Consider the following 24,777-nt stretch of genomic DNA (forward strand, 5'->3'; position numbering starts at 1 on the left):
GGAAGCAAACCTGTTGTTCTCTGTGTGGAGGGAAGGAACATGAGGAAGACAAACACTGGGCTTCAGATAAACTGGAAGTGAGTGTCAGCTTGTTTGGCAGAAATCTTTGCTCTGTGCATTCTGGGATATCTTACTTTACATGGAGGTGGAAACATCCCAGATACGTCAATACAACAGCAGCATCAATACTACAGCCACTACTAGTAATAATGATAATGGTTATAATAATGATTAAATGCTGAATCAGCTCCACAGCTCTGATCTGAAGGAATATCACAGGTGTTTAAAGGTACATGACTGTGTGACCACGCCCATCAAACACCTGCACCTGCACCTGCACCTGCACCTGCACCTGCTGCTGCCAACAGACTGAACCGATCCCTGATTAAGCTGCTGGTCAAAAGTAAAGGATTCATTCAATCTGAATGAACTCTGGCTATAAATAGATAAACCTGGAAACAACTTAATGTCTAATAATTACAACGTTTACATGAATATATTTTAATGAGAAACACGAGAAAACAGATGATTTCCACATGACAAGCACAGACATTCAGTCTTAATACAAAACTGACAGAGAAGCTGCAGAGATGCTTTCAGAAGAATAAAGAAGTTACTGTTATTTAATTACTTGTTAAAAAGCTTTGATTTCTGGGGTCACATGACCTGGTGAATTAGAGTTTACCTTCAGAAACACAAATAAACAGCTGACTTACCTTTGGTGTCTGATAAGTCCTGATATCAAAGCTGGAAGAGTCAGATCTGAGAAAGACCTGCGGACTGTATGTCTCTGTATGTCTCTGTGTCTTTGTCTCTGTATGTCTCTGTGTCTTTGTCTCTGTATGTCTCTGTATGTCTCTGTATGTCTCTGTATGTCTCTGTGTCTTTGTATGTCTGTATGTCTCTGTATGTCTGTGTATGTGTCTGTGTGTCTCTGTATGTCTGTATGTCTCTGTATGTGTCTGTGTGTCTCTGTATGTCTGTATGTCTGTATGTCTCTGTATGTGTCTGTGTGTCTGTATGTCTCTGTATGTCTGTATGTCTCTGTATGTGTCTGTGTGTCTGTATGAGTCTGTATCTGTGTCTGAGAGCAGCTGCTGCGTTTCCTCACTGTCCACATCGTCTGCTCCACTTCTTATTGTTTCTATTCTCAACGTAAAGCAGCTTATTGGACCTAATCCCATGAGCCACTGGTGATGTCAGCTTGAAGCTCGTCTGCTTATTCACTGGTGAATGAGACGACTGAGATAAAACCAGATCCTGGAGCCGTTTCAACAGGGTCCTGCAGGTTTACATGCTAAATGACTGCACTTATACAGAGCTGTTATCAAAAGGCCCTGGAGGAGTGGCAGATTGCAGCCAATTACCTCCTGAACAGAGAGATTGATACACTGCAGTTTTATTTTTACTTGAACTGACATGGTTGTACTTCTGATACTAAAATATGTGTGAAATATGTATATGTGTGTGTGTGTGTGTATATATATATATATATATATACACAAACACACATATATACATTTTTACACTTTTACATTTTAACATCTAAATGTTATTTTCACACAGTCTTTAGATCTGCACCTGACACAGCAGCTCCACATTACTGTCTAGATACATTATCTCATCACTTATATCAGACTGTGTTGTCTTGCTGTGCTCCCCGATCTCAGAATTAGAGGTCAAAACTATTAGAATATTAAACCATGGTTTTCCTTCAAAATTACGCAACACGGTTCAAAGAAAATCCATCACATAAAGGAGGTAAAGATGACACCTCCATCAAGCCTCCATCGTCATCAGTGACAAATCCATCACTTCCATCATATATTAGACGCACAGTCAATAACTTCTGCCTCTAGGGGTCTCAATCGAAACAATAAGACAAGACAGCGTTGGATGACGTCATGAAATAGTGTGGGATCATGGGAGTTGTTGTTTTCACCACCATCACCGTAAGCTCCTCTCGGTTTGGATTCCTTCAGTGTCAGTGGTTCAGGAAATCAAACAGACCTGGTGATTCTAACCATTAAAAACACTGAATGAAGCAGTTTGACATTTAAAGTCAGAGTTTGAGCGACGCTGTACGGAGGACAGAGACTCAGGGAAGAGCTGGAGCTGAGATTGATGCTAACCTTTGTTCTGATTGTTTCTCTGATAACTTATGAATCAGACTGGTTCAAACATAGAGCTGAAAACCCCCAAGGTGTAAAAAGTGTATTTGGCTGAAAATTAGATAAAAGCACATTGAGGATATGATGTCATTGACAGAAGACCAAATGACTTTACAGCAGAAATAAACATGTTCACAGCCTGGTACAAAAACAGTTTTGGTCTCTAGAGCTAATTTCCTCCTTCATGACAACTGTTCTGGGGAGAATCTTTATATAACACACCCATTTACATTTTATTGTGGATTAAAGTTCTGCATAATTTAGGGAATGGCCGCTTTGAGTGACTGGTGGGTAGTTCACTAGCTAATTAGCCAGGAAATGAATTACCTTTGGGTTAGCTTTCTAACAGTGCTAACGGGAGCTATACTTGTCACAGTCTGGAATCATGCACCTCGATGAAGTCTCAGCTCCACACACGCCTCACCTCTTTGTCCATCTTTGGATTGGCTGGAAGTTAGGCGGAGCCAGACACCGCCAAGGTGGTGACAGAGGAGCAGCTTCAAGAACTGCTCTTCAGAAACCTGCGGATGACGTTACGGAGACTACGTCCATCTTTATTTACAGTTTATGGTCTGAAGAAGCATACTGGTTGATGTTACCAGATGTCTTAAGAAAAATCATCAGTCATCCAACCTCTGGTCTGACACAACAACCTCTGGGACACTCTGATGCTTTGCAGACACTTTATTACACAAATAACATAGTTACTGAAAATAGTACTCTTGCAGCAAAACCAGTGTGTTACAATAAATATCAGATAGCCCACAAGTGACTGCAACATCAGGAATGCATTTCTCTGGCATGCTGTTGAGGAAATCATTCATTCAAACTTTATGGCAAACTGACGGATGAAGGATGAAAAGAGCTGGGAATGAAGGAGTGAGCAGATGAAATGAAACCTGAGAATACAGACTGAAACTGAATGTTCTGAATGGACAAACAACACATCTGTGTTTCTCTGTGTGTGACTGTTTATGAGGCGTGTGCTGGGAATTAGCTTCTATTGATGGTTATATTAGTTGTTACATTGTTATTCGGGCGACTCGTGTTTGTTGACACCAGATTTCACTGAATAACTTACTTTGATATTTCCAACCATATTCTCAGTTTTCCATTCGTTCTACTCATAAATGAGTCATTTATACAATCACAAATGATCGATTATTCATTCATCATTTGAAGTTAAGTCTGAAGCAGTGGACAGAAAAGGAGAGCGTGAACTGAGGAATGTTAGATTCTGGTGGAAACTATTCAGACTGAACTGAATAATGACAATATAGATTTTTGTTATCTAGATAAATGGTAAAGAATCCTAATCCTAGCCCTTTTATACTGTGCAAGTCCTGACATTGAGTCTAATCCTACATCATTACTGTCCTACATGATACAGTCACTGCAGCGTAAATCAATAAATGAGCCCAGTGGAATGTTTTCATTAAACTGGATTCTGATGTGGATCCATTCAAAATATGAAGACAAACATTTAAAGGACAATTCCAGCTGTTTAGGCTCTGGGGAATATATGTGGGTATTTATAAATGTTTTCTGAAATTTCATAGATGAGCTGATTGATCAAGTGATCAAGAAACCAGCTGCCAGATTAATCAATAATGGGATAATTGGTAGTTGCAGACCTGTAATGTTAGGTGATGCAGTGCAGACCAAGTATCAGCCTCTGGGGCTGAAAAATGAAGTCAACACTGGAGAACCAAAGACTGCAGTTCCTCTAATGACCACTAGAGTCTGGCTCCAACAGTGAGTCAATCCCCATAGATGTTTAAATGTCCAACTTTACAGCAGAAATAAACGTGTTTACAGCCTGGTACAGAAACTGTTTTATTAAGCCTTAAAGTTATGTAGAATTGAGGGCGTGGCCTCTTTGAGTGTCTTTGAGTATATGCTTGCCATAATCCAGCATACACCAAAGTCTCTGCTCCACACATGCCCCTCCTCTTTGCCCAATTTAGGATTAGCTGGGAGTTAGGGGCGGAGTCAGTCACTGCCAAGATGGTGACAGTGGAGCAGCTCACTCTGAGCTTCAAAATTGCTCTTTAGGAACTTGTGGGGGACATCACAGAGGCTACGTCCATATTTATTTACAATCTATGGTGCTGACTTTTCATTCCGCTTTAAACTTCAATGTTCATTACTGTTAATTATATGACTAAAGGACAGCATGTGTTTCAAATGGAGAGCAGAAATATAAAGTACAGTACGTTCTGTAGGAGCTAAAACAGACGGACTGCTCCTTTAAGTCACATGTCAGATGTTCATTTCTCAGTTCACGCTGTTTCTTCAGTTGTAGTTTGATTATCAACAGTGACAGTGCTAAGACTTGGCTGTTAACAATGTTAGATTGGCACCGCACACACAATCACAATCTCTCTCACACACACACACGCGCACACACACACGCACACACATGCGCACACACACACACACACACTTTTGTCTTTGTGAGGACACTCATTGACATAGTGCATTCCATAGCCCCTTACCCCGATCTAAACCTGATTCAAACCTGAAGACTGGACAGCGTCCTCACTGGTTCAGGTCTACGACTCAAAGTGGTCCTCACAGCGACAGAATTACAAGTCCACACACACACAAACATAAATATAGACATATATCTATTAATATCTTGAATGGAAGAGAGATCAGTGTAGTAGAAGCTCTACTAGCAGCAGCAGCAGCAGCTGTTTTCATCCCGTGATACATGTTGTAATGGCAGGTGCTGAAGAAAGGCAGAATACACACATGAAAAGGCACAAAATTACAATGAAATGTCACCGATGTAAAACATGAGCAGTTCAGCTTCAGTTACGCTGTGAACAGCTTCACTACATGGAAGAGATTCATGCAGGGAGGGATGCATTTCTCCGGGTAAACTCAGCTGTATATTCATCAGTGCTGTTAAACTGTGTGTTTGTAAAATCATCATAAAATATCAAACTTCTGTAACTGATTCTGCTCAACTGAGTCTCACTCACATGTTTACATGTCATTAAAACACAAGTCCAGACTCAGACACAAAGCAATAAAATAAACAGTAGACTACTAAACAGGTGACAACAGCAGTTTCCTGTTTTTCCTCAGGGCCCTGTTTTAATGGAGCAAACAGTGTGACCAGCACAGAGGCCGTGGCCCTAATAAACACAGAGCAGAACCAGAGACGTGAGGGCGTCTCCACCTGCTGCTCTCGTTCATGGATGTGCAGCAGCTCCAAGTGTAGAAGAGCTGATGGAGGTGAACAGAGATCAGAGGAGGTGTTGCCTCATAAATACACTAAATAATATAATAACTACTGTCTCATGTGTGGTCACATCATATCATATGAAATGACACTTAAACTAAAAACCTGGAGAGGAGCTGATGCACAGATTCATGAGCTGCTGACATCTGACCAGTGTGATGTAGGTGGAGGTGAGTGGTTTGTTCTGTAGCAGCCTGTAATCAAGGTAAACACAGTGAATGGCCAGGTGTGATGGCACCATGCTCTGGTTTGGCACAGTCAGAGGCTGCAGGGGTTTAATGGTTTAATGAAGCTGCTCTTAAACTCATCAACATGCACCAATGAAGAGTGTTTCATTAAAACATTCTCTCCAAGCGTTTAGTTAGCTCCTGTTGACAAACTCTACAAACTGACAGCAGTGTGACGTTGCTCCAGAGATGTGGTTCTGAGACAAGAACTCAGCTCTGAAGACCCAACTTCTCCCAAAATACCAGGGTTTCTCTTTGTGAGCCCACCTGTGTGTACCCCTCTCTCACCAATGTCACGGTCAGGAAGCTGTCAGTGTGCTGGTCACAGCTCCACCATGAAAACAGAACCCTTAATGTTTTCAAACAGGTCACTGTCAGTGTGAATGAATGAAGACGTGAACTGACCATGAAACACATTTCAGTCGTAGAAATTCTCCTTCTAAAAAAGTCATTCAGTGAAGTTTGGTACATTTCCTCATGAATTCAAAATAAAAGTCCAGTCACCAGCTCAGACGTGTTTTCACCTGTTTCCATTAAAAAAAAAAAAAAAAAAAAACTCATTTCAGGAATTTAGACAAAGTTCCTGAAACAAGGGAAACTCCAGGATAAACTGATCTGAGCCCATCAGCAGGTTCTTCTTCTCTTTTAAGGCTAAATCTTTGTCCCTGTGGATTGTGCTGATCATAATTATAATAATTCCACTAATGCTGTTTGATTTGGGGAAACAAATCTTTGACACTCTTATGTGTGAATGTGTCACCGAGGCTGTATCAAGACCTCGGCTAAATTAAATAAAGATTAAATAAACCGCCTAAATTATACCAAATTATTTTATATACAGTATATATTTAAATATATAAACAATAAGATTGGCAGCTAACACAACAGTTACACACTTGATGAATAACATACATCTTGGCAATGTAAGCAGAAGGTGGCTGGGCCCAGAGCGTCTAGGAGGAGGACTGAGGAGGCGGCAGAGCAGAGTACTCCTCGTTCTCAGAGTCACTGCTGTCCTCGTCGTTCCTCTCTTGGTCGCTGCCTTCGGTGCTCAGCTGGTCGAAACCCTGACGACTGTAACCCTTATGGGACGCAAAGAAGTTCCCCAGATTCAGAGTGCCCACCGCTTTACCTGAGCAGAGGAGGAAGCAACACGTCACTGACAGACCGATGTATCCTTCTCAACAAGGACTCAAGAATACATACCTTCAATTCATAAGTTTTTCTTAACTAAAGGTACATTAGTATTATAAGAAAAATATACTTAGAGTATTAAAAGTTTTTTAAGCTGTCAGGAGTGACAGTTTCAGCAAATATGACAAAAAGTGTTTCCTCTGAACCTTTCAAGGATGGGATTGGGGCCGAAAAATAGGTCTGAGACCAGTTATCCCTAGTTTCAGATCGCAGAGTGAATCATGTTACGAGCTTCACCGGCTGTCAAAGAAATGGAAATGTTCATGTAACTCAAATGTGTGAGCACAGTAGCTGAGAAAATCTATTTGGTAGTTATCAGTGGATGTTGTACTAACAGGTGTAGCCTGCTAGATGACTGCACAAGCACAGGCTGTTCTTGTTCAGAGCTACTCTCTGTCTGTCTGCATGTACTGTCAATGTTCAGTAACACTGATGTCATCCTGTGAAATTCAGATCCACTGGTGTGTAGAGAAACCATGTTTGTTTGGAGATTGAGGTCATAGAAATTACATAGTACAGGTCAGAGAACCGGTTACCTGCACAAGTGAAAATACAATGGGTAAAAATTATCTTAATGTCAGAAATGACTTACCTCGTATTTTTCCCAAGATCCCTCCCACAGAACTGGGTTCAGTTTTCACCTCACATCGGTCTGAAAATATACAATATTCAGAATATTTAGCTGAACACTGACCAGCTGTTAGAAAAGACCACAGAGCAGAGTGAACCGGTTTCAGGGTTCATTCCTATTTTCAGGAAAAGCTTTGTATTTAGAGTAAAAGCTAAAAGGTAAACATGTTTTACATTAATGCCTATGCTTCATTGTATCATCTGATCTGTGTAAGAAAGATGCGAACACACTCTCTATCGGCTTCCTTTATGTCGTTGATCTTGGTGTTGTGTCTCCCCTCCCTCCCTCTCTCCCTTTCCTTTTCTTTCCCTGCTCTTTCTCTTCTTTTTCCTGCTCTGAACAAATATCTTCTAACTCAAGAGCTTCCTCAATCGTAGAGCTATAAAAGCTTTAAAGATGTTTCTCTCCAAGTCCAATTGTTACGGCTCCTCTGTCACATAAACTCGTCCTGATTGGTCCTGTGGACTAAAACTGTGCAGGTCATATCCTCAGATACCACTTACTATCAAAACTGATTTACAAGCACCAAACGCACACTGAGGAGCGCTTCTTGAATAACTTCATTGTTTGGGGACAAAATCCACTGATTTATATATAAAACGTGTCCTGCCATATGGAGGTCTGTGGCCTGGTCTATTGACGGACCCTCTTCACTACAGCATCTAACCGTCATACATACTGTTCCTCCTCCAGCAGATGAAGACTCCTATGGAGATGACCAGCACCAGAGGGATGAGCAGCAGTGTGGTGATGATGGCTGGAAGTACACCGCCCCCTCTGTTGGGCTTCACTGCACTCTTCTTCTTCTGGTCCTCCTCCTCCTCTCTCTGTTTCTGTGGTTGAGGCGGTTGAGCCACAGCTTGCTTCTCTTGGACGGCTGCGGTCTTCGACATGTTGTGTTCAGGCCTCAGCTTCGTTTGGATGATCGTCTCCATTTCTACACAGAGAGAAATTTTTTATCAGGGTGACGAGCCTCTGATGTAATGGCCTGTACGTTAAACATTGTGTGCATGTGTTTTGATGTGTCTCATATTCCACTGTTGTGTGTGTGTGTTTCTTTGTCAGCAGCATCGGGCAACACCCTCAGCATCAGGAAGTACATATACTAACATGATGAACACAGTGTGAAACTCTGAACACTCACCTTCAAGCTCTTGAACCTCGATTCCCGCTTTCTTTACAGAACGATGAGACTCTGGAAAATTAAGAAGGAAAAAAATTATAATTGTGGTGGTGGACAGAGTTTAATAAAACTCTTATACACAAGTTAAATTACAGGAAGGCAGTTAAACTTCTGCAAACACTGAAGAAAACAGTGGATCTGTTTGACCTCACGCACACACACAAGTTAAGACGGAGAACGTCCGGTCTGATCTTACTCTCAGTGGTGAACTTGAAGACTGATTTACTGCCTGCATCTCCGACAAACACGCTGCCATCCCTGGTTTCCACGATGTCATGAGGCATTTTAAACTCCTGCAGATGAAGGAAAACACAGATTAAAGGCCGGTGTCATCGCAGTCCAGTTCATGTAGAGGTCCGGAGCAAGACAAACCAACTTACTGTAACGAGGTTAACTCTGACCTGTGTTTGCATCAGCAGTCTCTAATTCATATAGTAGATACATGTAATTAATCTGCTTTAGGTTTTCTGGATCACACAGACTGGAACACTGAAACCAAACCTGGACAGGTACGTCTCACCTGCTACTCAGGTAACAGAATGAGAGTCACAAAGGTTTCTGTGAGTTGTGGACGACCACCAGAGACAGGATGTAATAACTGGACATCTGTCACATGTACGTGAAGGAGGTCGAGACCTCGTACCAACAACTACGTCAAAACAGCCGCAAAGATGATGAATGAGTGTTTAATCATACACAGCCTACACCACAGAATATATAGGACTGAATGAGTGAGGTGTGTGTGTGTGTGTGTGTGTGTTTACCTTCTTGTTTGGGCTGAACGTATCCAAAATGTCCTTTGTTGAGTAATTTATAACAAACCCTCTGAGTGGAGCTGAGTGATACGGAGATTCTCCATTTACTGCAAAGATCAAGCCTTCTACACACACACACACACACACGCACACACACACACACACACACACACACACACACACACACACACACACACACACACACACACACACACACACACACACACACACACACACACACACACACACACAGTGTTAAAGGAGCATTTCTAGCTAATATCTCCTGACTTTTATCCCTGCGTATCGATCACATCAGCATCTTTAGATGTGTTCGACTTTATGTGACGATGCGCAGCGCCGACTTGACGTGATGCTGGACTTATTAACACATTGCATGCTGGTTGGAAATTTTGTCAGGCTTTTGCTGGCGCTGTGCAGCGTCACCATGTCACATGACATTAAAACCTTGCGGGAAGCAAGGTGCCTTCAGTGTTCAGGCGGCTGCAGTTGCAGCACAGCACATTTCTTTTCTTTTCAACTCCTGGCAACATGGTGGCCCTTGTTTTCTATTCTAACTCATACAGAAATGTAATATTTAACATATATGTCCCTGTATTAAGAGTGATGTTGCTATATATGTCACCTATAAGAGGATATATAATTATCACATTGATACATCCTCTGGATAAAAGGATAAATGTCTATTATACATTTTTATATGATGTTATCAATATATATTTTATTTATTTATGCAAGTTTATTAAAAAGATATACATATAAATATTTTTCCTATGAATTTCTCATTCACTGTAATGTCCACTTGTTCCATGAAGGTCCTGCCCAGCTCAGTCCTTCACTCACCTCCAGCAGGGCTGTAGGTGATGGCAAACACCTCCCCTCCAAACTCCTCCTTCTTTATTTCCTTGACGAACTCTCCGGTCTCAGCGATGAAGCACTGGATACGTCCGTTCTCCCTGTCGGCTACACACACCTCCCGTCTGTCAGGGAGGAACACCAGGCTGTGGGGGACCTGGAACGGCACCCGCCTCCTCCTGTCTGACGAGCCTGCAGCCAGAGACATGAGACCAGAGAGCTGAGGGTGTGTCCAGCGGTGTGTAAACCTACTGAAATATATAAATATATATACACATAGTACAACAGAAGCTTACGGTGTCATGTTATGTAAGAAGCTGAACCAGTTTTTCAGATTCACAGCTAAAGAAGGTCAAATTAAATTCAAACAGGACGACTCAAACTAAACATCTCACTGCTCGGTCAGGATTTCATCAGTCGGATTCACCAAACTCTCTCTAACCCTGTGTAAGGTTTCCTGTTTTGCTCCATTTGTGGGAAAGTTTGATTCACTATATGAGCTGAGTCCCATTTCAGGGGCTTCATCCTGCAGACCACGTCCCAGTGGTGCCACTAGTCTGTCCGATTTCAAAGGCTCCTTCAAATGCGTCCTTATTTTATTAGACAGCAAAGGCTCCAACATGTGGATCCTTCAGGGTCCAATCAATCCCAAGATTCATTGTGTGCTGGTAATGTAATATCCAGCACACAATGGTAATGAAAATATTTTGGCAGCAAACAACACTGACAGAGAGCCTGAGGGTTACACTGTTAAATGTAAGTTCTGGGTTTCAGCTCAGTTCAACAGCTAACGAAACAGCTGTTAAAACCAAGGGCCTTAAAACCTCAAGTTTTTGTGGAAAAAATTTTGTGTCGTCAAAGTTGCTAGGCGACAGGAGCTGCGCTCTCTGATGCAATGGTAAGGGCGGGAACAGCTGTTGACGAAGAACCCCACCTTCGTAGGCCGCGTCCTCCTAAGGATGTGGCCCCTAAATTGGGACACAGCTGTTGTTTCCCAGGAGCAAAACTAAAACCATCCATCACAGAGCTGTGACATCTGGAAGGACAGGGGAACACAGGTGATGGAGGCTGTTCACCTGGACAGAGATCTGCATAAAGACCATGAGACAGCTGCTGGACTGACAACGTTTTCTAACAACTAACAAACTGCAGAAAGTGTCACGGTTAAACAGTCATGACGAAGAAACGAAAGGAACGAAACAAATAAACAACAAAACAAACAAAAAAATCATCAGCGCTCTCAGTGAATCAGCCGCCATGATGACTCATCATCATAATGATCTGGTGCAGGTGCAGGTATTCTGACCTAAAAATGTAATTATTCCACATTCATTCACATTAAAGTTCTATGTTTATGAAACTGTAGAGAAACGTAGCGTCTATATGACTTGGACCACTGTTACTGTCAGTTGTCAGAATGTTAAATTCATTCTGATTTTAAGACCCAAGCCGCTGCGGTGAGTAGTGAGCCCAAAGGTGCGTTCCTGTTCATGTTCCCCTGAGTCAGTGTGTCTGTTACATTCACTGACTCATTAGTGGGTGTGTTAAAAACAGATGCAGAAAGAGGAAAAGTGGACATAAACACAGAAATAACACCTGTAACACAACAGAAGAAATTTGGGTCATTTACATTTGAGGGAGGTGAAACTGTGAATGTTCATTCTGTTAACACACGACTGAACCAGGAGCCTTGGTCTGACAAGACCTGCTTTAACACATGCAGGTGTGTGTGTACGGGCTTGTTTTACTATATTCATGGGTTCCAAAAACCGGGAGCCCACTTTACTTATGGGGTCCACCAGCTTTGTGGGGACCAAAATGCTGGAGCCCATAAGTGTAAATGTCCATTTGAGATGTGGTTTAAGGGTTAGGTCGGGGTCAGGTTTTCAGTTGTGATGGGTAAGAGGCTGAAGATTGCATTATGTCAATAACTGGTCCCCAAAAACATACTAAAACAAAAAGGTGTGTGAGGAGTCCGGTTCCTACCTGCTCCCCACTCAGACAGGTACTGGCCCTCAGCAGAGAACCTGAGGATCCTGGCGTTGCAGTATCCGTCAGACACAAATATGTCTCCGGTCTCTGGGTCCACGGCCACGTCAGTGGGCTGGCAGAAGTGTCTACTGTCACTTCCTGGTGTGAAGGCCTCTCCCAGAGCCAGCAGGGTACTGTCTCTACCATCGTTGCTCACCTTTAACACCTGGTGAGAGCACAGAGGGGGAGGGGCTCTTCACTGGTCCTGTTGTATCAAACCTGAGTCTGTTCTGAATACTGAAGCATTAGAACTGACTGACAAATGATTAAACAGTTTATAATGACTGATGATGTTGATACTTCATCATTAGCTCATCATCATTATGAACTGTTGAAGAAATATTGTTCTACAGTATATAACACTGATCATAGTTTCCACTGCCTAACCCCACCCCTAATAATATCTAACACCTGATGATGAACACCTGTGACTTTCATGGTGACAAATGAAGACAGGTTTAAACACAGTTACAGGATGTATTAAAAATGCTAGAGTGTAAATATGTTTTTGTAATTCATTGATTACTTACTTTCTGAGTTTCCATTATCAATAAACTGATAGTGTGATCAATAATGTGTGGAGAGAGTATCTTACCTGATGAAGAGCCACGTCAGTGACCCAGTAATTATTCTCCTTGTCTGTAGTTATTCCATGAGGCAAATAAAACCTGAAACATCACAGACATGAATCATTACATGACAGTTGTCACTCTTGTCTGTGATACAACGTCACACTCATCTCCGTCATCACACTGTCACTCACATGTTTCTGCCCGAAGCCTTCAGGATGTTGCCTTTAGCTGGATCCACAACCAGAATGGTGGACTGCTGGATGGGACCCAGAGACCTCTGCTGGTACCTGGCCTGGTTGTTAAAGGAGCTGAAGAACAAAGAAAACAGCTGATTTTATAAGTGAATCCACAGGGAGAGAAGAAGTGATTTTTCTCTATGTTTGGAGGATTTCCCCTGTGAATTACATTCATGATTTTTTTAAAGGCTAAAAGCCTGTTATTGAATCATGAGAACATTTCAGAGCGATAGAGACAAAGAGCGCTGCCGTAACCACAGTAACTCACTCACACACCTGACTGCATGTTCGCAGCACAAGGGAGTCATGGCATCATGGGACAAAAAATACAACAACAGATTGTGGATGTTTCTCTCTTTGCCCAGATGTCTGAAGAACTCTCTGCTACTGTGTCTTGTCTGTCAGTGTCTTATCACGCAGCAGCGTTATCAGTTATGAATTAGTTTTTCACGCTCCGCTCTCTAGCTGTATTTTTGTTTCTCTAATTGAAATGTCCAGGTGGTATCTGGACATTTCAAGGGAGAGGAGAGAACACGTCTAGTTCGCCATGGAAACACAGCTCAGTAAATACTCATAAGATGTTAATGATGCTGAGCTAACTCAGTAATTAACTTTAGAAAAGTCACCACAGAGCAAAGCAATATGACTGAATGTCAGACGCTGCTGTTCACACCATTAGAGACTATGTGCCTGATGCTTCTGATGATGTGTGACATCTGATATCAGTAACCTATAGAGCTCGTCCTTAACAATGACCTCAAATCTTTCTGTTTGTAGTTTACAGAATTACTCACCAAGACCCAACAACAAGATAGAGTGTTAGGTTTACTAGGAGATTTTAAAAAATACAAGCGTGATGTGTATGATGATATGATTTAACGCCTGGATAGAAGCTGCTGCTAACTGCTCTGCCAACATCTGCCAAAGCCAATGGGAGAGGGAGAATGGTTCAGTAACATGTATGTGCTTTACTTAACTAAGACTGTGTTTGTTTGTTGGCAAAGTGAGGTTTGATTTTTATTGTCACAGTTTGACTGCAACAATAAGATCTTACTATTGTGAGATTGTCACACCTTGACTATGAGCAACTCACATGACATCTAAAACAATATTCATTCATATTGTTCAGTTTGATGGACTGACGGCAGTCCTGCACCCACAGACAGGTGGTGTAACTCACTTGGTCCCCCAGTGGTGGTCTCCTCTGTGGAAAATGACCAGGTTAGAATCTGAGTCCAGGGCAAGTCCTGATACCTGACCCAGCTGCAGAGAACTCTGTGGCCACCCTGACACTGGCTCCAGATGGTAGTCTACAACACACACACACACACACACACACACACACACACACACACACACACACACACACACACACACACACACACACACACACACAGTTAACAAAAAGGCTTCACAGAGATGCGTCTTCTTCTCTCAGTTAATTACACCCACACAATGTTGAAATGAGTTAACATTCAAACACACACGTCAATCACAACAACAACATGTTGCTTCTTGCAGACTGAACTACACTCAACTCCTCATAAATCCAAACAGTTTGCTCTTTAAGCTCTGAGAACAGGTTATACTTGTAAATAACTCATTCCTATGATGTGTTCTTCCATCTCATTACAAAGCTAGAAGGTTTACAGTTGTGCCAAACAGCCACATTAAAAAGCGGGAGAGGGGTGAGATGTGATAATCTCCCACAATCCACCTGAGAGGTGCCAGAAATATATGAGTAACCCTTCATGTCCACAGGATCTGGACGTGTTGGTTTCCCTCACTGTTTTAAAGTGGACAGGAAACATTTGTTGCACAGCAGACTGAACGTTTCAGCTCCTTCAGATGTTCTGTGACTGACTATGACAGAGACTTGTGTTGACAGAGATCAGTGCACATGTGTGGAACATTTCCTCCAAGTGAAGTATAAGTGAAAATATCTACACATCTGTGATGTCCAGAGTTGTCCGTGTACGCATTCACAAGTCAGTTTAACTGAGGCGTAATGAGATGGATCAGCTGATCAGTGCAGCACTGGCAGTGATGTGGGACTGTTGTGAACTGAAGCAAAGTTTTCTATTTAACAGTTTTGTGTAGTGATGGACAGAACGGAGCGCTGCGTGATGTCAGCAGAGCACTCACATCAGCTGACTGCATTCATGCTTCACCATCAGCTGCTTGACTACCAGTAACTAGTAACATCCAATCATATTCAGTGTTTACGTGGCCCTTATAACCTCAGACGTATCACTGACTACTGTCCTGACAAACTTAAGGCTCCTCATGTCTTATATTACTGGTTACATTTATTCGTATCAATAACGTATCAAAACACTCCAGCTGATCTCCAAACCAAACCAGATAAGATCATTAAGATTATTTAACAATCATCAAATATCAACACCCAAAAACATGTGAAACTCACATCAGACAAAAACCCGAGTCATGATTCAGTCAGACCTGAACAGACATGAAAACACCACTGTAAATAAACCTCCATACATCTGATGAGAAGATTCTATCTGTGTGTTGGAGCAGATTTACTGAGTGAAGTTGTGTTGCTGTTAGTCTGAACTACACATCCATGGTTTGTACAGACTATATTCTCCGAACCTTTGGGTGAGCTACTGGGAGAGCCCTGATCTACATGTTATCCTGACAGATTTCTGAGGGAGATTCTGAACAGTGTCAGTCCCACAGTTTTATCCTCTGTAAACTGCTCTGTGATGTTTCCCTGATATTTTAAATTTGAATTATCTGAATACACAGCTGTTCTCATTAACATGTATTAATTATGATTTTGTCAGACAAAGACACCGTTATAACATCTGATCACCATGACAACAGTCATGTTGTCAGCCAACACCATGACGACGCCCGGTTAACCTGCAGTGTTCATGAGCCACGACTCAGTCACTACTTCATACCTGTTCTGTTGTGGCAACAGAAGCAGAAGACTATGATGTCAGCTGCATTAAAACACAGTACAGCAGGAGGAGACCGACACTCAGCAGAACTGAGCTGTGTGACAGCAGAAAACAACCTTCAGCTGTCTCTAACCTCCTCCGTGACCACTCATGTTAAATGTTGATGTAGTCAGTGATCCAGCTCAGCTGCTGTCATTAATAAAGTAACCTTTATTAATGCGGATTTCATTAAGATGACGTCTGGACCACAAAATAAAGATAAGGTGAATGTGCTGTCTGTTCTGCTCTTCACCAGTTGGCTCTAATGTAGTTTTACCAAATGAAGAGGATGGAACAGAAGAGATGGACTCAGGTCAGCAGTCAGTGTCACTGTGTGATCTAAATCCATACAGGACGCACATACCAGGAAATCTCATGGTGACTAAAAAATATTTAAGACTGGTCTAATCTGAATTTAAGACAATTCAGACTTTTAAAGACTTGAGGCCTTTTATAAGAAAATTAAGATATTTCAAGGACCTGTGACAGTGCAGGATTTAAACTTTGAAGCAACATTGACAATGTTTTTATGAGAAAGAAAATACATGGCATGTCTGTTAGACTTCAAGAATACACCTGATTTGTTTTGGTGAGAAACACTGAAACCTCCTTTAAAACAACAACAACCTTCTACACTGAAGTGTAGCCAAAACAAACGAGGCCTTTGGCTGTTTCCAAGGGGAAGATGACTGAGATATCAGACAGGAGCCTCTGAGCCTCTCTTCTGATTGGCTGACTGTTTCTCACTGATCTATATAAATATAGCAGATGTCAGGCAAATGGATTTGGATAATGGGTCCAGGTGGGCGGGGCTTGGGGCATGGCTGAGAGCAGTGACTGCTTTGTTGTGACATCACAAAGTTCCAGAAGTCCTGTTGGCTGGTTTTGGGCTCAGTGTCTGAATACAGGCTGTGTGCATTTCTCAGTGGACTGAGGCTTTGATACTTTCACAGTGTTAATATAGAACCTAGACCTGCTTTATAATTAAATAGACATCTACCTTTAGACTGGATGGGACCTTTAAAAAAATGCACCAGGCTGCAATGGTGGGGGCTGGTTTGAGTGAATGTCAGTGAGTGACAGTGATGAAAGGGATGAGGAGACAGAAATGAGGAGGAAACACAGGATGCTACAGCCAGGGAGGAAAAGACCTCGTGAAACAATAAGGTTCACATACTAATCCATACATGCATTTTTCATTGATTTTAATTTCATCAATAAAAAAAGTCTGAACATGCATTCAAAAGTTGAAGGTGTGTCCAAACATACATGTAGTATGTATGTTACATACTGGACCACGCAAAGAAAAAATAGATGTTTTCAGCACCAATGACAAAAAATAACAAAAAAAAAACAAAAAAAAAAACACCAGGACCCACCTTGTCCTGTAGCTAGCAGCTTGCTTCCTGGGGACTTGGCTGTGGCCTCAAGCTGATGGAATTTGTGGACTCTGTCCCTCACCAAAACAGGGTCCTCCCTGGTCTGGAAGGCTAATGTGGCACTGGGAGAGCCCAGGTCTGTATTTTGTATTAAGCTATCAATCTGAGCCACCAGCTCAGCCTGGGCTCTCTGCATCTCGCTGGGGTTGTACTTATGAATGTGAGCTATGTCCTTACTCTGGCCTAGCAGCTTGGACATGAGAGAATAGAGGTCACCTGTACAGACAGACAGAAGGACAGGAAAGAGAGGAAACAGAGGACAAGGAGGTTGAAGGCTGGAAGTAAAGTCCTGACTACACAGGGAAAATGCAGTAGTATAGTTAAGAGGACTGACAGAGAAAAATGACAGAGCATGAGAGAGGGCCCATGAAGAGCTGGCTCCAAAGAGGGACAGTTGTTAGCTCATAGCGTCGACTCACAGGCTAGAAAACTCTCGATTCCTGCATGAGCTGAGACAGCAAACACAATGAGGATGTAGGTAAAGGGCTGGACAGAGCTTAGCAGAGTAGGGAGAGGGAGGGGTGGGAGGAGCAGAGACGCCGGCCTGGAGCACAGACTATCAGTGTCTGAGAGGATGATAGACTGGAGTCAGCAGACGTACGATCAAGAGTTGTTGGTTTGAAAGTAAATCTCAAAGATCTCAGATATTCATCAGCTCGGCTAAAGTTTGTGCAATAGCACCTCGACACTCCACAACGCTAAATCAACCGACCAATCACGACAGACTAAGATTCTTCTGGTTTGGTCGACTGTTAGGGAGCAGCCCTACACATGAGACTTTGTTTCCATATTGTCTCGACCTCCTGTGCATGCGATACATATAAGGTAATACATACTGTCTCAGTTGGTCAGGACGGTCAATCAGCCACTTAATTACAAAAAGATAAAATTACCATTTTTGCTCATTAAAGTTTTTGCAATTTCATTAAAAATCAAAAACTGAAGACTCTCATTAACAAAAGTCTTCAGACCTTTAATCCAGTTCTTTGTAGGACCCCCTCTTCAAACTCTGAACCTGGATCTGGTCCATCTTCCTGACGGATCCTCTCAGATTTAGACTGGACAGGAAGTGTGAACCGTCCTCTTCAGGTCTCTCCACAGGTTGTCTAAGGTCTGGATTTTGGCTGGGACACTCAGGGACAGTCACTGTGGAGCTGAAAGGTGGACATCCTGTTTGGAGTTCAGAGAGTCTTGTTCCTCCTGCTCTCAGAGTCTTTAAATGCTGTCAGTCAGACTCTGTCTTCTGACTCGTCTCTCCCAGAGGACTTCTGAAGCTCTATTAGAGAGGCCACTGGGTTCTTGGTCACTGACCAAGACCCTTCTTGCCCAGTCACTCCTTCACTTGGCAGTGACTCATTCTTCACCTGAAAGGAGTAATCTACTATATTCTGTAAGTACAAAAGTCTCTAATCGCCAAATCTCATTCTAAGGCCGTGTTCAGAACGACAAGCCCATTTTTAATTTAAGTGGAGCCAGTCCGGACTCTGCAAAAATGTTGAACCAGGACCAACTTTTGCTGCAATGCGGCATCGTCCAGCAAGACAGCAGTGACCAATCACATGAGAGTCAGCGCACACTCCATAAACTGCTGTATAAACTGCTGTTCAGTGTCCTGGTGTCAGATGAGCCTTTCCGTTCACAGATCTGTTTCTCATACTGAACTTCCTGGACTAGATTTCTTCATCTCACTCAAACAACACAAATCATTCCCACCCTGTGCACTGTTCAAAAGACTGTCAGTTATTCTCCGTTCACCCTACTACAGGTGTCAGTTGACCAGGTTCGTCTCCCCCACTACCTGATACACCGTCACCACCAGCTGTTGAACAGTTAAATCTGAATCCAGTACTGATCTATAAATGAGCAAAAGCTCAGTCATCAGTGTTCAGCCAAAGGAGCTCTAATCATGTCCAACTCTTTCAGTTAATGATGACCACACAAGTCAAAAGACAAAGCAGATTCAGATCAGTGAGACCAGTTTCACAAAGATATTTCAGACTGGTCTGTAGTGTTGGTCCAGTTTTCATTTTGCTCATGAATTAGTCTAATGTTAGTCAGACCATTTCACAAAAATAAAGCCAGAAACATAAGACATCTTACCCCCAGGCTAACTCAGGCCTGAGACCAATGTTACCATGGGAGCAATCAGTGACACCTGCACTGAGCAGTAGCCCCCAACAACAGAAAACAGGGAAATATGGCTCATCATTTTATGGTTTCTGGTTTTATTGTTTCACTCTGAATTCTTCCAGAAGACAAACATTTTCTTCCTCAGTGGTTGGATGTTGTTCCTAGGTCGGCCATTTTTTTATTTTGAAAAGTCTCAATTTACCCAGAACTCTGGGTAACTAAAGCAGTTTAGTTGTCATGATAGTCAAGAACCAAACTGCTCTGTGCAACAGATGAATTTATACGTTTATCTGAAGTCTGGCTGTTTGTTCTATCTAAGACACAGTCAAAGTCTGTCTCTGTGAAACCAGCTCCAGGTTATGCTTCAGACAAGTGAACGACCTGTAGGGACGTAATGACAATATTTACCAGAGTCAAACAAATAATCAAAAAGAGAAAAAAAACACGCAATGCACACACTCTACACACTGTATCATGCGGACAGTGTGCGACAACAATGGAGACAGATCACACACAGCCTGCAGGGACAGACCAGTGTCAGCTGAAAAACTACTGCATAGTCTAATTAAAGTGATCTCATCAAAGTGTAAGTGGTGTACCATTAGTTAATCTCAATATTTAATATTTCATAATGAGAATTTGAGTCAACCAAATACACATCCAGAGCTTCATCTTCTGCAGGCCCCGGAGCAAAGCTGTTATAAGGAGGGACATGATCACTGAGCTCGGAAATGTAGTGATCTTCATTACTAAATATTCACTTTGGCTGTGGTTCAACTGTTACTGTAACCCAAAATATAACTCATAAAATAAATCTATAATAATCTTTAGAATATACAAAGCATTCAGACAGTCTTCAGACCCCTTCATCTAGTCTTCCACTAAAATCCTTTAAAGTCATTTTCCCCTCATCAATCTAAAGGCAATACTTCATAATGATGAAGAGTAAACTGAATTTCATATATATATATATATATATATATATTTTTAATTTTATTATTTCTGGCTTTTTGTGCCTTTATTGACAGTGCAGTAGAGAGAGACAGGAAATGGGGAGGCAGAGAGAGGGGGTATGACATGCAGCTAAGGGCTGTCCGATGAGGGACTCGAGCCGGGGCCGACTGCAGCGAGGACTGTAGCCTCTGCACATGGGGCGGATGCTCATCCAACTGAGCTACTCGCCCCAATTTTATATATTTTTAAAGATTTAGCTCCATCATTGAGGTGTCACTCTGCACAGCCTCGCTAGGAAAATTTATTCCAGGGAGCAGGAAATGAGGCTCTAACCAACTATCAAACCTGAGATCCAGAAGTACCAATCCTGGCTGCGGAACAGTGACCAACTCAAAATCTTGTAAGGTTACTACAGTAACGGCAGTCTCCCACAGTGAGTCTTGAGGGGGCACAGCAGGAGTATGGGGTACCAGGACCTACAAGCTTACAAGGTCCTCATATAACCTGAGTGAGAGCTGTGTTCATATTCCCAGGAAGTCAAACACGTTTCCAGTTGGTGTTGGCGTCCAACAGGGTTGTCCCTCGTCACTGATCCTGTTTGGATCTGAAGGCACAGCCGAGAGGACAAGAGTCCAGTTTGAGGACCACAGAATTGCTGCTCTTTGCAGATGATGTGGTTCTGTGACCTCCAGCATGCACTGGGGTGGAGCAGAGTGTGAAGCTGCTGGGATGAGAGTCAGCACCTCTGAGTCTGAGGATCTCTCCCTCCAGCTTTGTTTCTAGTAATCAGGTTTTGGTTAAATTCATGCCTTTACTTAATGTTAATTTATCTCTGCCACTACAACCTTACTTCTGTCTCTTGTAAATCCTGCCTGTGCCACGTTTGTGTCTGGTTTTAAAAGGTAGGGAAAATGGACAGTCGAAATAACATGACCTCTGTAAATGCAGTGGAATCATCCTCTTTTAACATGTCTCCTGTTGTCTGTGTGATCCTGCCTTACATGCAATGAGGAGTGAGATACACACTGAACACACAAATGAGACACAAGCTGATACTCCAGCCTGCTGCGAATGTTTGATACATACGGCACATGTGTCACATCTACGCCTCCAGCTAACCTCAGTAAATCTGGACAGGAGTCTGGACATGACAGTCACTGAGTTACTGGTGAATGTAACAATGAGATGGGAATGGGCTTTTGTAGTGAAGCGAGGGTGAATACTTGTGCAGCTTATTGTCCTTGAACTCACCCTGATCCAGAACCTGGTCTGCTTTGCTTGCATCCAGCGGTGATCTGTTACCTTGATCTGTGGGAGAGAGGTGTGTTTGAATCTCACATTAGAAGAAGAACAAGTCAAACATGCTACACTGAATACTGTAACTCTGGGTTAGATGTGATGTGATGCCTTTGTACCTTTTGAGTGTCCCATGTGCATCATGGAGTTCATGTGACCTGGACTGACAGCGATGGGAACACTGGCCTCTGCTGGAATATGTTCAAACAGCTCTTTGGAGCCCGTCTCCATACAGTTCATGAAGGGGATCGCATGTTTGCTGTCCATGTAGTACATTATGTAGAAGTTGCACATTTCATCATCAGAGGTGCCGCTGCAGACAAAACAGAAGAGGACATGCAATAAATATATCGCTCGTCTAGAAACACGGCCTTGTGGTTGTATTCCTTCACCAACCAGTCCAGTTACAGAATTCTACACTTTTGTCCAGCAAAATCTAATCAGTTCATTTCTGAGTCCGAATGAATGTTTGTGCCAAATGTGAAGAAATTCTGAGATATCACGAGAGCGTGACAGACGACCTGAAAACATCTGACCACAGAGGTGTAAACAGACAGATCATCTTTATGGAATCTATGGAGATAATTTCCCACCAAAACAAACAAACAAACAAAGCATGTTTTACAAATGTCCTCCGATTCACTAACAGTGGTTTGCAAATGCAAAAACCACATTAACTAACTAATGCATTTTCTTTTGCAAATGCAAAATGTACCTCATGTTCCACAAAATATTTCTAATATGTCATGCTTCAGAAACAAATACAGCAAGAACAAAAAAACATGTCCCACGAAGACAAATAAATATCACGTGACTTTGGCACAATCTTCCCACCATGACTCTGCTGAGGATTTATGTCCTGAGAATTTCACCCTCAACAACAGCAGGTGGCACTCAGAGTCAAAGAGAGCAGACTGAACATTTTAAAGCTTGATGTTGGACATACAGTCACTCCACATCCAGCCAGGTCTTCTCATGAATTCTCACCATGTGTCTGCAGCAGGAGGAGGCAAGCTCAGCTCGAGCCATCCTGCTGAACTACTAGGGGTTGACTTCAGGGACTAACACTATTTATATTGTACCACTGTAGAATACAATGGGCTGTGCCCTCACTGGGCCATGTTTTCCCTCCCTTCCAGACTGCAAGTGTGAAGAAACAACAATCCTCTTAAACAAGGCAGTTAAAGTTTAATTGTTGAACTATTAAAAAGAACAAAAAAGATATGTGGCGCTCCTAATGACAGTGGAGCCCAAGGTTCTGAGCCAAACCTCCTCAAAAATTACAAGCCAAGGCTACGGCGCTTATACACGGCTTTGCAATGTTTACAATAAGCTTTTTCAGCTCCGACACCAAACTTCGCCTTGCTCTCTTCATGTTTACCTGCGATGCCTACGGCAGCCAGCTGAGTATTAATTTTTCTCTGTTGAAAATTTAAATTGCGCCCCGGCTGGTTGCTGCCGCGTAGTGAAATCCATTGCGTTGCTTTAAGACACACTACACAACACAACCTCGTTGATACACGCGTTAGATCGATCAGATTGCACGTGACAAACTACAGTGATTTTAGAGCTGTTTTCTGTCAAAAATAAATCAGAAATTAATTATAGTGACAAGAAATGCAACATTCCAGTAACCGGCAAACTCTATGTAGAGAGAGAGAGCTGCAGCAGCGGCAACACAGCTGCACTCTGCCAGCAGTTGGTGTGAACGCACACGCAACGCAGGCAGAGTGTTCCAGTTGTTACCTGTGATTCATTTATATTTACATTTATATTTCAATACAAACACAGACCACAGAGAGCAACAAGAGCTCATCTGTTATTCAAGTGGACTGAGCAGAACCTTGAATTGAGTTACAGGTCATCTACAGTGTGCTGCAGTCATGCATTAGGTGCCTCAGGTTCACCAACAGAACTCACCCAATGTAGGTTTTGGAGGTTCTGCCCTCACCAGAAAACACACATCTGGCAGCGATGGTGTCACCGTACTTCACACTCAATTCCTTGTTGGCAGGATAGAAAGCCTGGAGAGAAACACAATCACTGCTGAGCAAACAGCAAACAGCACAAACACTGTTGTGATCAATATGTTCCTGGTTGGATTCAGATGTGTTACTGGATTTCATCAAATAAAAACTAGGAGTGAATTAAAGCTGGGTCTCTTGTAACGGCTGGGGGTGTGGTCATCATGAACAAATAAATGTTAATTTCTACCACTTTAATTTAATGAATTCATTTTCAACACATTGTTGTTCTGGATTATTTATCTGAAGTACTTGGCACGTCTTTCTTAAATCCTGTTGTTGCATATGGTATGCCTGCAAATGTTTCACAATAAAAGCCCTGTTAAAAAATAAGGTGTTACTGTCCACCGAAATGCTAGAGGGATTTTAATTTGAAACGCTTACAGGACGTGTTGAGCTTGTATTAACAGTGTAATGCTGTAATTACAAAAGGGCTAACAGGAGCAGAATAAAATATGTATGAGGTGTTTGATGATAGAATTCAAAACAGTATGAGTTGGAGGAAGTATTGATCATCACAAATAAAATCAGACTTTGATTTTGAAATTATTTTCCTTATACATCTGTTATTTTAGCCTACTTCCTGCCTTTGTGTTCTTCCTGCCAGTTTCCTGTGTCACCTGTGTCTCGTTAGTTAATTAGCCTCTGTGTATGTGTAGCCCCTTTCAGTTTCCAGAACTTTCTGTAAGTTTCCTGTGAGCTTCTTGTCTTTGTTCCCTGGACTGCCTCACCTTCTCAGTTGGAGCCTTTTTGGCATCACACAGAAAACATCACTAAAAATCACTCAGAACGTACGAGCTGCACCTTGAACCTTTAACCAATCAGCTACCAGGACACTG

The 24,777-nt window shown here is 42.3% G+C and overlaps 1 protein-coding gene across 4 annotated transcripts in view; it reads right to left on the reverse strand.

The window, feature by feature from the left end:
• Window positions 1-2,840: 2,840 nt before the first annotated feature.
• Window positions 2,841-24,777, reverse strand: part of pam (peptidylglycine alpha-amidating monooxygenase) — a 34,036-nt gene continuing 12,099 nt past the window's right edge. The window contains exons 13-28 of one of the 4 annotated variants that reach the window (XM_056402899.1): window positions 23,835-23,938; window positions 22,034-22,227; window positions 21,870-21,926; window positions 17,475-17,750; window positions 14,307-14,436; window positions 13,082-13,198; window positions 12,914-12,986; window positions 12,274-12,484; window positions 10,276-10,479; window positions 9,424-9,539; window positions 8,856-8,952; window positions 8,621-8,671; window positions 8,156-8,413; window positions 7,438-7,497; window positions 6,564-6,783; window positions 2,841-4,905 (exon numbers count right to left, since the gene is read on the reverse strand). In XM_056402899.1, the coding sequence (XP_056258874.1) occupies window positions 6,605-6,783; window positions 7,438-7,497; window positions 8,156-8,413; window positions 8,621-8,671; window positions 8,856-8,952; window positions 9,424-9,539; window positions 10,276-10,479; window positions 12,274-12,484; window positions 12,914-12,986; window positions 13,082-13,198; window positions 14,307-14,436; window positions 17,475-17,750; window positions 21,870-21,926; window positions 22,034-22,227; window positions 23,835-23,938 (2,127 nt within the window). In that variant the 3' untranslated portion in view covers window positions 2,841-4,905; window positions 6,564-6,604. Of the gene's footprint in view, window positions 6,784-7,437; window positions 7,498-8,155; window positions 8,414-8,620; window positions 8,672-8,855; window positions 8,953-9,423; window positions 9,540-10,275; window positions 10,480-12,273; window positions 12,485-12,913; window positions 12,987-13,081; window positions 13,199-14,306; window positions 14,437-17,474; window positions 17,751-21,869; window positions 21,927-22,033; window positions 22,228-23,834; window positions 23,939-24,777 lie in introns of all 4 variants that reach the window. The other 3 variants (XM_056402900.1, XM_056402898.1, XM_056402901.1) reach the window with 3 other exon arrangements.

The sequence above is a fragment of the Seriola aureovittata genome, chromosome 18, assembly GCF_021018895.1.
Source record: "Seriola aureovittata isolate HTS-2021-v1 ecotype China chromosome 18, ASM2101889v1, whole genome shotgun sequence".
Taxonomy (NCBI): Eukaryota; Metazoa; Chordata; class Actinopteri; order Carangiformes; family Carangidae; genus Seriola; species Seriola aureovittata.